The 12,835-nt window shown below is 37.5% G+C and overlaps 2 protein-coding genes across 5 annotated transcripts in view; one reads left to right on the plus strand and one right to left on the minus strand.

Moving 5' to 3' along the window:
• The window catches only part of GLT1D1 (glycosyltransferase 1 domain containing 1), a 128,483-nt gene that overhangs the window by 64,885 nt on the left and 50,763 nt on the right, over positions 1 to 12,835 (minus strand). For all 4 annotated transcript variants that reach the window (XM_082325496.1, XM_082325497.1, XM_082325499.1 and 1 more), the window contains exons 2-3: positions 10,248 to 10,332; positions 754 to 940 (exon numbers count right to left, since the gene is read on the minus strand). In XM_082325496.1, coding sequence (XP_082181622.1) covers positions 754 to 899 — 146 coding nt within the window. In that variant the 5' untranslated portion in view covers positions 900 to 940; positions 10,248 to 10,332. The remainder of the gene's footprint in view (positions 1 to 753; positions 941 to 10,247; positions 10,333 to 12,835) is intronic.
• The window catches only part of SLC15A4 (solute carrier family 15 member 4), a 30,687-nt gene that overhangs the window by 1,496 nt on the left and 16,356 nt on the right, over positions 1 to 12,835 (plus strand). Inside the window, exons 2-4 of the mRNA XM_082325495.1 lie at positions 7,333 to 7,628; positions 8,497 to 8,665; positions 9,726 to 9,803. Of these exons, the coding sequence (XP_082181621.1) occupies positions 7,333 to 7,628; positions 8,497 to 8,665; positions 9,726 to 9,803 (543 nt within the window). The remainder of the gene's footprint in view (positions 1 to 7,332; positions 7,629 to 8,496; positions 8,666 to 9,725; positions 9,804 to 12,835) is intronic.

The raw sequence follows: 12,835 nt of genomic DNA on the forward strand, positions 1-12,835 counted from the left end.
AATTTTTGTTTTACAAATTGAGAATTTCAGATGCTTAGATACTGAGCAGCTTTTCTAACCAAACCGTTCTTGATGACAAAGCAAGGAACATGCCTCCGATCCAGTTGCATGTCTGTTTCCTGGCCCATTGAGCTCTGGTTAGTGCAGGTATCAGAAAAGCCATGAAATTCTTTGTGAGAGGTAGGATCTACCGCAATATCTTTGCCAAACATACCTCTGGTCTCTGCTGTGCAGTTTACATTTGTCATTCTTTGGCATTTCATATATTATAAATTCTGGAGTTCTGGGTGAAAGGCAGTATATAAATGTAAAACATTATTATAGTCTAGGATTGTGTGTCCCCAGTGTATTGGTTCTGTTTAAGCCAGCATGAGCCCATCAAGTGAAATAGCTTTAATATGACTTTATCTTGTAAGGTGTTTTTCAAAACTGACTGCTTATCCCCAAAACACTTTATGAACGTTAAATATAAGAGATAAATAATGGCAGGAACAGAGCGAAAGAAGAACCATTGCCAATGGAAGTGTAGCTGTTGTAGCTGGATTTTTTAAAGGCTTTCCCCCCAGGATTTCACGGAAGGCAGTTTTTGGCTAGGTTTGCAGATAATTCACAGTGATTTATGTAGGGTGAAGCAAAAGAAATACTCCTTTCTGGTTCATAATAATCAGTAGAGCTCTGCTGAGGACTGAATTTTTCCCCTTCTCTGTTTTTCTCGCTTATCTATTGTTAAATATATTAGAGCATACCACTTACCTTGTTGTGCAGTTTTGGGCCCTCTTGGGCGCCTTCTCCCTGCATAGGAATGTAGCAAACTGATGGGTAGATGGATGTGTATTGCTGAGAATAAGGTCCGTCTCCCGGAGTTGCATTCTTGGGAGGCCAGAATACAATGCAAACATGTTTTGGCTGGACGTGTGCTGATAAGATTTGTCCTCTTTCCCTTAAATACAGAACAAAGGAAAATGTGAATTGCATATCATGTACTTTAGCTGACATGAACCACCTTTCAGATATTTTTAATTACGTTTCATTGCAGATCTCTTAAAAATTACCATGCAAATTTTTCAGTTTTAATGGATGATCTATAATTTGGGTGGAGAACCAAAATATAATAAGGATTTTTTTATTTAGACGAAAGGAATCATTTTGTGGAAAACTGGCAACTAAATTCCAATACTTACTTTCCTCTGAGGTTAAAAAGATGTAGTTTCTTAATTTCTGTTAAATGGGCGCTTTTAGAAGTGCTGTTACAAGGGACTAAGTAGACTTAGCATAGAGTAACTTTTGCCTGTCAGCTTAGCAAAAAACCAGTTACTGTAAACTAGGTATAGACCAGCTTTACTTAACTGTGTTTATAAATAAGAGCCGTTTTTCTAGAAGTTGCAGATTGATCCGTCGTACAGGTCTAAATCTGAACTGATGGTTCTCAGAATAGTGTTTATCATCATGTGATGGGTACAACCTGGCACTTTCCAGTTCCCCTTTTCAGCGCGAGGGTTTTGCAGTCACTTCCTGTTCTGTGTAGCAGTTTGTGAGTTTCTGTAGTTACGAAACAATATGACTATCCCTCATTATTGTGAAAGCTGGCTTAGCCTCAACGTCGAAGCCAACGTTAGTAGTAGGCTACTGATCTTGTATCAGCTATAATCATTGTTCTAATTATAGGTGAATCTGGTTTGGGGTTAATGGTGATTAGAGGTGCTAGTTTTAACCCACAGTATAACTTCTCTCTCAATTGCTATCATAGTCATTAGATCTATCAGTGCATAACCTGCCAAAAATCTTCTAGCTTTGCTAAAACCATTGTTGTTACAGTAGCATTGCCAGAGGCAGGACGCTATTGGAAACTGCTGCGGTAAAGATGAGTTTAGAGTGATTTTCAACCTTTACTTATTTATTTGTAGAACTTAGATTTTCCAGCCTTTGGGGAAGGATGGGGGACCGTGTATAAAGAATTGAAGGTCCCTAACTGCAAGTTACTTTTTTGTTGTTGTTGCTGCTGAACTTCTTAGGAGACTGCGGATGTCCAAGACTCTGCAGATAACAGTTTGAAAACTGAAGTTGTGGCATTCACATGGGCAGTATTAATTTGTTTCTGTTTCTGACAGAAACAGAATAGATATGACATTAGTGAGAGGAAGCAGACTTTAAATGTGGACTGGCCAAATTTTAGTGTAAAAATTTGAAATTATGTAGCAACTGAGTAGTACTGTATAGCTCTGTTATGGAGCTCTCTCCAGATGCTCTGAAAGAATAACTGGTGTCTGTAGTGATGGATTAGAAGGTCAGAATTCTGTAAGAGTAAATTTGACTGCGGGAAACTGTTGGTGTTGCTGTTTCTTTTGTAGGCTAAGGACGAGGGCAAGCTTCTACGTTTTCATCCTTGCTCTGTTTTGTGACTGCTCACGTAGTTTGCTGGGATAAGTTTGGGGGTTTTTGTTACATTTGTCACTTGTGACTGTCAGTCGATTGCAGGAACGAGTGAAAACTGCTAATGTCAGTAACTTTTAAATAATCTTTTTCCTTTTATGTGAGTCAAATAGGAGGTCATAGCTTTGGATCTGTCATGATGTGAAGAGGGAGAGAGGGAAGATTATGACATACTAGAACTGTGAAATGTTGGGGTTTAGGAAATACTTGAGTTCGTTAGCAGATGATGCCAGAAATCAGATGTCACAGTGGAATGGTAGGCACCAGATAGGCACTGGCTGTGGCAAAAATAAGAAATCCTGTGGATAACTCTTTCTTTGAAACGGACCTAGCTGTAGACAGCTAGCAAATTTCTTTGTGACAAAGCAAAGCATCTAAACACAGGAACTACGGAGAACCAATGATGCTTGTATAGATTCTTGGCTCTTTACATAAAAACCAGGAGAATCTAATAGAATCTTAATCTTTGAGCTGTGTAATATTTTTGGTTTCAAGCTGTACAAACTGCTTTGGTTAGTACTTGGATCATCTCCTAAGAAAGATGTTGGTGTTGAAAAATCCAGGGGAGGGATAATTCAGCAAGTGGTCGTCTTTCTTTTAAGTCAGAATGAGGTCTAAGTATTAACTTCAGGGACAGCGGTGCTGTGGAAGTTGCTGTCAGATATTTGTAATGACTTTTCATCAGGTGTTGTAACTAAAGATCTAATAACTCTTTCTCTCTTTGTTTTAGTTGTGTTTAAAATTTTGTTCTGATTGTAAGATGTTAACCTTATATCCTAAATGAGTTTAGAGTATTGCAGTGCAAGGTTACATAGCTGATGTGTCCTCTGCTGAAAGTGGCTGTAAATAACTTAATGATTACACAGTTCCCATAACATAGTGTTCCAGGCACTCAGGATTCTTTACTATGAAAACTGGTCATAATTACATCTCATCTGACTGTAATCAGTCTGATATAAGTGTTTTGTATTAGAAATTTTGATTTTGAGAACTATTCCTTCACTGTTTTTAAATCCAGTGTTGTGTAGGTCCCAGCTGTAAAACTCAGAATGTCACTGTGCTTTTCTTTCTGCATTTGGATTAACTATATGTAAAGGATAGTTATCAGATATATCAAGAAAAGCACCTTTTGGACTGTAGAAAAATCAAGTGTTAGTTTAGATTTTCTTTTGCAAAACTTAAGTTAGATGTCTTGAAAGTAGCACCATTATTTTATTTCCTCTTTAGAGGCCCACCTGAATGCAGGCAGCATTGACATGTGGCTCATGACCGACAAAGCAGCTGTGGCCAGAATGCTTAGAGTTGCTCATTTCCTGAATTTCTTTGTTGGTGAGGTTTTTTTTTGGTGTGGGTTTTTTGTTTAGTTTTTTTGGGGGGTGGGGGTTTCGTTTTGGTTTTTTTTTTTAATTAGATTTTGCCCTATAGTTTAAAAGAGGAAAATTTAGGGCAATTGGGATGCTCCTTGTATGGTACAGTAGGTCATTCTATATTTTTATTGAAGTAGAAGCACTACTGGATTGTTCCTTAGTGTTCTTGGAGAATGACGTGGTATCCCATTTAGTAGGGAAAAAAGGTGTGACAAGTTTGAAGAATGCAGAACAGTGAACTGGAGACTCAGGACTGGATATTACGCAGTGGGAGTTGATGTAAATAAGTGACAGCTGTCCGACGCTGGTAGACTCTGTGGAAAATGTCTGACTCTGAGCTCATTTGCAAAACAACGTGCTACCTAGAGCAAATAGATTGTGTGTATTAGATACTTGCTAGTGTTCATTCGAGTCAGGGCACCTTTGAAACAGTCTTACTACAGTGTTTTTGTTCAGTGATGGGAAGCCTTGCACTCTAGCCATAGCATTTCACTGATACTGCTTGCATTTTCCAGTTGTAAGGAGTTTGACTAAAACATGGTAAATCTAAGAAGGTGATCTTTTTCATACCTTTTAGGCACTACTCCTGTTTTTAAGCTGTTTTGTTGTGATGGGGACAAAATCTTTTAAACATACCTGTTGTGACTCTCAGTGCAGGGATGTGGAACCCTTAGCTTACAGGACAGATTAAATCCAGGACCCGCACCATACTCATGCCATTTACGTGCATCATTTTCCTGCTGCAGTTGCTGGTAGGATGTTAAGAATATAATGAAGCTGGTGATGCTGGTACCAGAAGGAGAGCACTGCTGTGCTTGAGCACAGATGAAATTGAGCAGAGGGAGTGATAGATTTTTCTTTCTGCTTGGGTGATTGAAAATAATGCAAGCATAAGAGAGAGAAGAATTCCTGCAGTTTTGTGAAAAATACTTGTCCTTGATAAAAATAAAATAATAAAACTCTAACATGGTTTTCTTCTTCTTGGTCCCTTATTAAAATGTAGCATCAACTTATGAAGAGAATAAACCAATCTGTTTTGTGCTGTCACACAGCTCAAGTAATAGCCAGCAGGGGAAAACTTTGAGTAGTCCCCTGTAAATGTAATCTAGCTAATCTTTTGGGCAGCCAATGTGATGTTTGAAAGGAACTACAAGGATTGCCTTTTAAGTCTACCGTGTATTCTGGTTTTGGTAAGACATCTTCATAGTTGTCCACTTTGACAAGACATTCCACCAGCTAGTTCAGTGTGATTTTTATTAAGTTATTAATGTTTGTCGATAAAATGCCACAGTGGCATTTCAGACGTGGCTGTGATGTGATTTTTAGTGCGTATATATACTTTGATAAGGAAGCAGAGAAAGGATTCTTTCCATTGTCAGTCCGTGGTGTGTCTGTCCCTTGAGCATTGCATTCCTTTTTGGTCACTGTTTCAAAAAGGGTACTGGAGATGGACATTTCAGGGAAGGGCCACAGACGTGGTCAGTAGCTTCCATGCAAGGAATCATGAAACAGTCTACAACTTCCTATCTCTGAAAAGGCAGCTAGAAGGAAGATGTGACAGTGGTTTGTGGAAATAATGGTCACGGGGAGAGAAGCAGAAACGGACCAGGGATGGGATAAAGCTCAGCTGTCTTCTGCTGTTTCCTGGAACTGGGTAGAACGAGTGAGGCTAGTACAGGGCAGGTTCAAAACAGGCAAGTGGAGGTGGTTCTTCCCACTGTGTAATTAGCTGGGGAGCTCTTTGCCAGAGGATATTATGGATTCTGAAAGGTGACCTGGGTTCAGAGGCAGGCTGGACAAGTTCATGGAGAGGAGATCTGCTGCATTTATTAAGTAGATAGAAGCCGTCCTTGGTTCAGAAAGTTTCTCAGGAGCTAATGGTTGGAGGGTGGGATAATACCCGATAGGAGCATCGTGCTGTGCTTGCCCTGTTCTTACCTGTATCAAAGTTTGCTTTCATCTCCCAGCTTTTACTTTGCATAGATGTGAGCAAGGTCATTTGTAAGGGAGGGAAGTAATCTTCCTTGCAGAAACTGTAAGAGAACTGAGACTTTATGATGAAGAAATGGAAACTTCATAAAATAGATTGCTAACTCTTTACATAAGTTGGAGCGCTGTGTTTACAATGTAATTGTTTGCTAATATCCTGCTGCCATTTGGGGTTTAGAAGGAATTCCTAGCTTGATACACTACTGCAGGTGACGACTGTTAAAATTAGGATATGAGTACCAAGTTGAAACTGGAAAGGGAGAATTTCTTGGGTTTAGGCTCCAAGATTGTATTTGACATGCTAACAGACCTACCTGAATGCCTAACAATGCTATTAACTATGCATAGGAATAGATGCCTTAATGTTTCTTTTGTTAGGCTTGGTTAAATGATACAGATGGGTTTGTGCACCACTGAGAAACTTGAAGCTGTAAATCAGAACTGACAATGTTAAAAACTTATTTCAAGACATAGCTTGCTTTTCATATTGCAAACTAAACACAGATCTTTTGAAGATCTGGCAAATGAGGAAGGGAAACTTGCAATTAGAAATAAAAAACAACAACTCAGCAAGACTGGTGCATGGCACTGACTTGCTAGTCACTGTTAATGGCCTTTTAGTCATAAAACAGTGACAAATATGGTATTATGAATTCTTCTACAGACTAGTTGATCTTTTTAATGTATTTCAAATTTTAACTTGCATAATTTCTCTTACATCACATCTTAATGAGTGATGCTGGGTTCCTGTGACTTAATTACAAAACATGGGATAACTTATGGTAGGCAATACAGCATAAAGAATGATGGTGAAAACTGTACAGGATAATTCTATAAACCAGGGACGTCTTTACTTTCACTGGAGAGACATTGAGAGCTTCCAGCAGAAAAATAGCACTATGAAGAGTGCTGACTTAATAGAGGGGCCTTGTGACAGCTCAGGCAATCCAAATTTAATTTGTTTTTTTTTGAAGATCAGAATGGCAAGTCTTCCATTTATGTTCTGGTGAGAGGCATTAGGACTGTGTTAAAATTTAAATTTGTGCTTTAATTACCAAGTAGTCATTTGAGGCTTCGAAAACGGAATACACTTGACTGTTATGTGTATACAGTTGGAAGAAGCAATTGTTGCAATACCACAAATACATGAATTTTTAGGTAGCATAACATTTTTTAATTAAAAAAATAGTTATTTCAACTTCTGTGGACTATGGGACGTTAATCTGAGTGAGCTTTGTCTAGAGAAATGACCAACTGAGAGACAGTGCAGTAGAAATAATAATGGCCTCTATGAGGAAGCTATGTAGTTCAGTATTGTATGGCTTTTTTATCCATATGCTGAACTTCTAGAAGGTCACTGATATAATGGAGAAGCTCAGTAAGGTGTCATTTCATCAAATACCATGCTAAGCCCAAAACACTTAAATCATTTCAGTATGACTCTAAATTAAACCTAAACTCTTCAGTGCATTGAACTTGATTGAATTCTAATAAACAGGCTTCATTTTCTTCAGAAATTGAATGACTTGTTTTTAATCTTTTCCAGGTCAAAGATCGGGGTCCAGAAGCCACAAGAAGATTTTTTAATTGGTTTTATTGGAGCATTAATTTGGGAGCTATTCTCTCTCTGGGAGGCATTGCATACATTCAACAGAATGTGAGCTTTGTTATTGGATACAGTATCCCAACAGTTTGCATTGGGATTTCATTCATGGTTTTCTTATGTGGTCAGAGTTTCTTCATCACAAAACCGCCCGATGGTAGTGCCTTCACAGACATGTTTAAAATTCTCACATATTCTTGTTGCTCAAGAAAGAGACATGTGGAACGTTCAACTACTAGGTTTGTAATGAGCTCTTTTGTATAGTCTGAATTCAGTGAATCAGCCTAAGAGTTGGAACTAGTTAGTTCAAACTAGCTGGCAGTGACACTACAGAATACACTAGAATATGCAGTTTTGCTTTAAGAACTGGAACTGGAAAATCGGAGTCCCGGAGGTATTTTCTGGGAGCTCTGGGATGAAAGAGAGGCACATTTTGAGATCACCAGATCTCCATGCTGCAAGATCATGTCTGCTGTTTTCAATTGAATGCTTTGTCTTGCCAGTTCAGAGTTTCTGAAAGTGTAACGTAACCTCAGCATGCCGCTTTTAAGCGTTAGTTAACTTTCTTCTCTGCTTAGATATGTTTATGGGACACCTTCTGATTTGAAAAACACTATCATCTGCATTTAATGTGGCAAGTGGCTTGATGGGCTGTCAAAATGTGTACTGGCTTTTTGCTTTCCAAATGGTTACTCCACTCTTAAGAGATGCCCATGGAATACTGGTGGCTGCATTTAGTCACTGATGATAAGAAATGTCAGGTGCCTCCTCTGCAACAGGCTTTCATGTATTCAGATTGCAAGACAATTCAATGAATTAGAATAACCTGTATTTTGTGATACTGTTTCTTAAGTTCTGCATATTGCAGTGCCAGTTGGTTATGTGTGATAGGGGGAGGATGGGAAATAAGGAAACCTTTATAATGGAAGTTTTCAGCTTGTCCTTTCACCTGCTGATGATCCATTCTGGCCTAGTTGTTTTGCTGTAACTTACACAAGTAACTTATTTTGGAAATGCATGAGCTTTTTATAATGAAGTGTCGCAAGATTGCCAGTTATGTCAGTTTTTGTTGTTGTTTAACTAAATGTTTCAAATTCTTTTCAAAAGTGAAGGCCAGGGAGTACTTCAGCAACCTCGCAAGCAAAGCCTGTTTGAGATGGCCAAGCTGTCTCGTGGGGGCCCATTCAGAGAAGATAAGGTAGAAGATGTGAAGGCTCTCGTCAAGATTATCCCTGTCTTTTTGGCTTTAATACCTTACTGGACAGTATATTTTCAAGTGAGTAGTTCCAAATGGTTACATTTTTATTTTACGTGTCTAAAAAAAATAATTTCTAATGTAAGGGCCATAACTTCGTCTTCTCCCAGTTGCGTTTGAATGGTCTCGGGGCACTAGCATTAAGTTGCAGTTCTGAGCCTGTGCTATAAATCTAGCTCCTGTCTGAAAATTACCCCCCAGAGCCGTTACCTGGAGGAAACACACAGAAGCTTGGGGGGCGAGGGGGGGGACTGTTCTCTAAGGTTTACTTACAGTTAGCGTTCAGTAGCTGTGGTTCTAAAGCCACACTGAACATCGAAGAGGATTTTTCAGAACTCTGGTATTGACAGTTTGACGTTTAATACCCATGTGTTCAATAACATTAACTACTTGTCTTTCACACACCTGGGGTTGCATCTCAGGAATAATTTTAATAGTATTATGTTAGCAAAAATAATACTGTGTGATGGTAGCTTCTTCTGAATTTTTTTATTTGCTGGATAAAATTGTTGTGGAAAGCTGTATTAGCTTACCAGTATGCCAAAGTATCTAATTTCACATTTTTCTGGGGGCTCTTTTGTAAATATGAAATTTACCCTGAAGCTGAGAGATGAAAAATGGCTACTAAGAATACTTTCAAATAATATTTTGACTTAATAATAAAAAAGAAAATAAAATCATTAAAATGATAAGTAAAACTAACAGTGGTACAAAGTAACATAAATATTGCACTCTGTTTCATCTTGCAGTTGATTCAGATAGGTGAGGGTAAGTGGTCTAGATTTCATTTTAATTAATTTCTTTCTGGTTCTTCTGGCTTAGTGAGATGAATTAGGATAGCAAATATGTTTTGGGGGAAAAATATGCAGAAATTGTTTTTAAAGTCACATGAATGATTCTTTGTGCTTTTAGTAAAAATAAAGGTAAGGGTTAAAAAAATCTTGCAATGTTCTAACAGTTGTTTTAGTTTTGCTATATTAGCACTTCTGATATAATCTTTGTTAATTATTAAAAATGCAAAAATATCTTGCTCTCAGTACTTCTTGTCCAAGTAATCTCAACTCATCTTTCCTAATGCTAGATGCAGACAACATACGTATTGCAAAGTCTCCATCTGAAAATTCCTGAAATATCAAATGACACCAACTCTATTCATACGGTAAGCAGAGCGAAACAAGTGAAAAATATGTTTTCTTTAGTTGAAATGCAAAATAGGTAAGTATTGTACAAAAATTCCAGGAAGTGAAGGTAGAGACTACGGGGAATCGAGGGCCACAGACATTGGGCATTTAGAAGCGTGATGCATAATACAGAGATTTTGGCATACCCACCGGTACATGGAGTTCACACCATCCTGTTTTGAATGTATTCAGATAACTTTCACTGCTTTAATTAAGAGTGTCTTTATCCTTCAGTGGACAAAGTATGATCTTTGAAGAAAGCTTATAAATCTATATGCCCTAAGTTTTCGAAGTTGTAAGTAGTACAGAAGCATTCCTACAAACTCAGGAATACCCGTACTTAACTGAAACATTAGTATTTGCAAATTTGGAATCTGGGATAGATTTGCAACTTTATACTGCTTAATCAATATTCACTTTACCTTGAATCAGTTTAGCATGTTGAAGGAAGTTGTTCAATCAATATTTTTCACGAAAGGCTGGCATCACGTAATTGCAGAGATGGTACTGAGAAGTAAAAACAAAAAGTATGAATGTAAGTTATTACGAGGCTTACTAAATGTTCTTTTAAAATTAAGTTTCTTCTGTTTTATTTGAAATTAATATCAAGACAGAATGCCTTCAGTCTTTTTTTTACAGATCAAAAATAAAATATGCTTTTACTTAATTTTTCTTTGAACTTGCTTGAAAACTGAGCTGCTTCTGAATCACAGCTGAAGGCTTAATGGAAGTTAGTGATATTGGCTAAGACAGACCTCTAAAGCAACCAAATGCTAGTTACTTACTTTTACAAAGTTAAAAAAAAAACTAAAGGAAGAGTAGTCTGAGACTTCTTCAGTTAAATCTGTGCCACTTTCATTTCAAGGTTCAGTTTTGTGGTGTTTGAGTTGCGTGTTCATTTAAAAATAAGGTATTTTCTTATTCAAAAATTCTAAGTAGTCTGAGGCTTCTGTTTTAGTTGCATCAATTTTAATTGTGGACTACATTTGAGGTGGTTGGTTTTGTAGCATATACCTAATTCTACTTTAATACAGGTTAGTAAATTTAAATTTTGACATGTAACCTCTTTTGCTCTTCTCTTTGATCTTTTCACATTTCTTTATTGTTCACATATGAGAGGGGACTCTTAGTTGTTTTTCTGTTATTATGAACCACATGACCGTCTTGATAGAACATTGTCATTGTTGGACTAGAGAAGTGAATTTTCTTTCTTCTAACAAAGAGCACACAGGGCTTCAGAGTCCCATTGTCAGTCTGAATATTAAAAATAAAAATATTGTCAGTCTGAATATTTATTGTGTAGAAATGAACTTGGAGCTTTGGTTATCAAACTGAGCTTTCCTCAACGCCTTTTTGGGTGTTAGAATTGTTTTCAAGTTGTAAGTAGAGCGTTACGTTTAATTAAATTAGTTCAAAAAAATAATGGCTTGCTTTGTTTGGTTTTGCTGAAAAGACTTTACCACTCATGCCATGTAGCCACTTTTTCGAACTTAAAAGTGCGGCTTTAAAAGTTAGTTACCTGTTTTTAGTGTTTACTTACAGTATGCAGAATTGGAGGCAAGGATAATGGAACAATGATCCTAGTCTGTCTTGATACTTCTAAATAACGACTTTCTATCTTGCATAACAGTGACTGGCTCCTTTTTCTGTAGTGCATCAGTTTGGTGGTGTTCTTGCTTTATTTTGAAATACTTTGCTGTGATCTAACAGCATAAGTCAAATAAGTTAATTTGATTTTTGCTATCATCTTCCTTGGTATGTGGTCTGCCTGAAGGATGCTGACCTGCAATCTACATTATGTAGGTAGTATCTTTGAAAGCAATTCTAGCTACTTTGGTTTCTCCGAATTGAAGTGATTTGAGGTAACTAAGAAAAGGGACGGTAATATAACGTTTTACATGAGCAGCATTGTACCTCATCAGGTCTAGGTTTTCCTTAAGCTCTTCTACGCACCTCTGCCCAATACTAATAAAGGCATATATTCTCTTGAAATGAAAAGAGTGAAATATGTGTATGCCCTTTTAATTTGCAGGCTCCTAATAGAGTAGAAAATGGAAAAGCATACATTTTAAACAAAAAAAAAACCAAAACACAAGTGATTGATTGTATGAAATACAGCAGTGCCAGAGGCACTTGGTATTTCTCTTCTTTCCCATCAAATTCAGCAACGACAAAAAATTCCTACATCCTTGACTCTAATTACACAAATCAGTCTTTGTATGAACTGTACACAGGTTAATGCTGGTGTGATATTTGAAGCCAACAAAAAGGTGAATGGGAGAGGGAGGGAAATTGGCAGTTTTAAAGTTTTGCTAAATATTTCAAAATAAGCAAGAATTTGACTTGCTTGGCAGAATTCATTGTGCATTTTTCAAGGTATGTGAAGAGTGCTAAGCCATGTATGTAATCTTACGTATCAAACTGCTGAATATTTTCACATAGCCAAACCAGCTTATTATTTAATTTTCAAATCCATGATCTTGAAATGCCTGGGAAGCATTAAGGAGAGGTTAGGATGAATTCAGTTTTACCATCATCATCATCATAACTTCTTAGGGTTGGCACACTATGAACTAGAAAGCATTTGCCTGGGTCCTCTGGAGAACTGCAGTGACAACTGTAATGCAGAGCAGGAAAGCAATAGTATTTTTAATGACTGTTGTTACAACATGTCTGCATGCAGAGTGCTACAAATGCGCCACATCCATAGGCTAATGCTAGGTGGAGATTTTGACAAAGCCTAATACCGACATGGCTTGGTGTCACTAAGACTTGGTGCTCATGGTGCAAACTCCTGTGAAGGTGCAAACTCCTGCTCTGATTATGAAGAACTAAGGTTCACGTTTTGCTAACTCTTGTTTTTGTAGTTTGTTATCATCTCTAACCCTGAGTTTCCACACACAAAGGAAGTTTAGCATCAAAAACTGAATCTGCATCTGAAACACACTAGATCAAGCAGTGCTTGTCTTTTGGGTCAGTCAGTGCGATGCGTAGTACAGTATCACACTGT

Source organism: Platalea leucorodia (genome assembly GCF_965183815.1).
Source record: "Platalea leucorodia genome assembly, chromosome: 12".
In the NCBI taxonomy this organism is placed as follows: Eukaryota; Metazoa; Chordata; class Aves; order Pelecaniformes; family Threskiornithidae; genus Platalea; species Platalea leucorodia.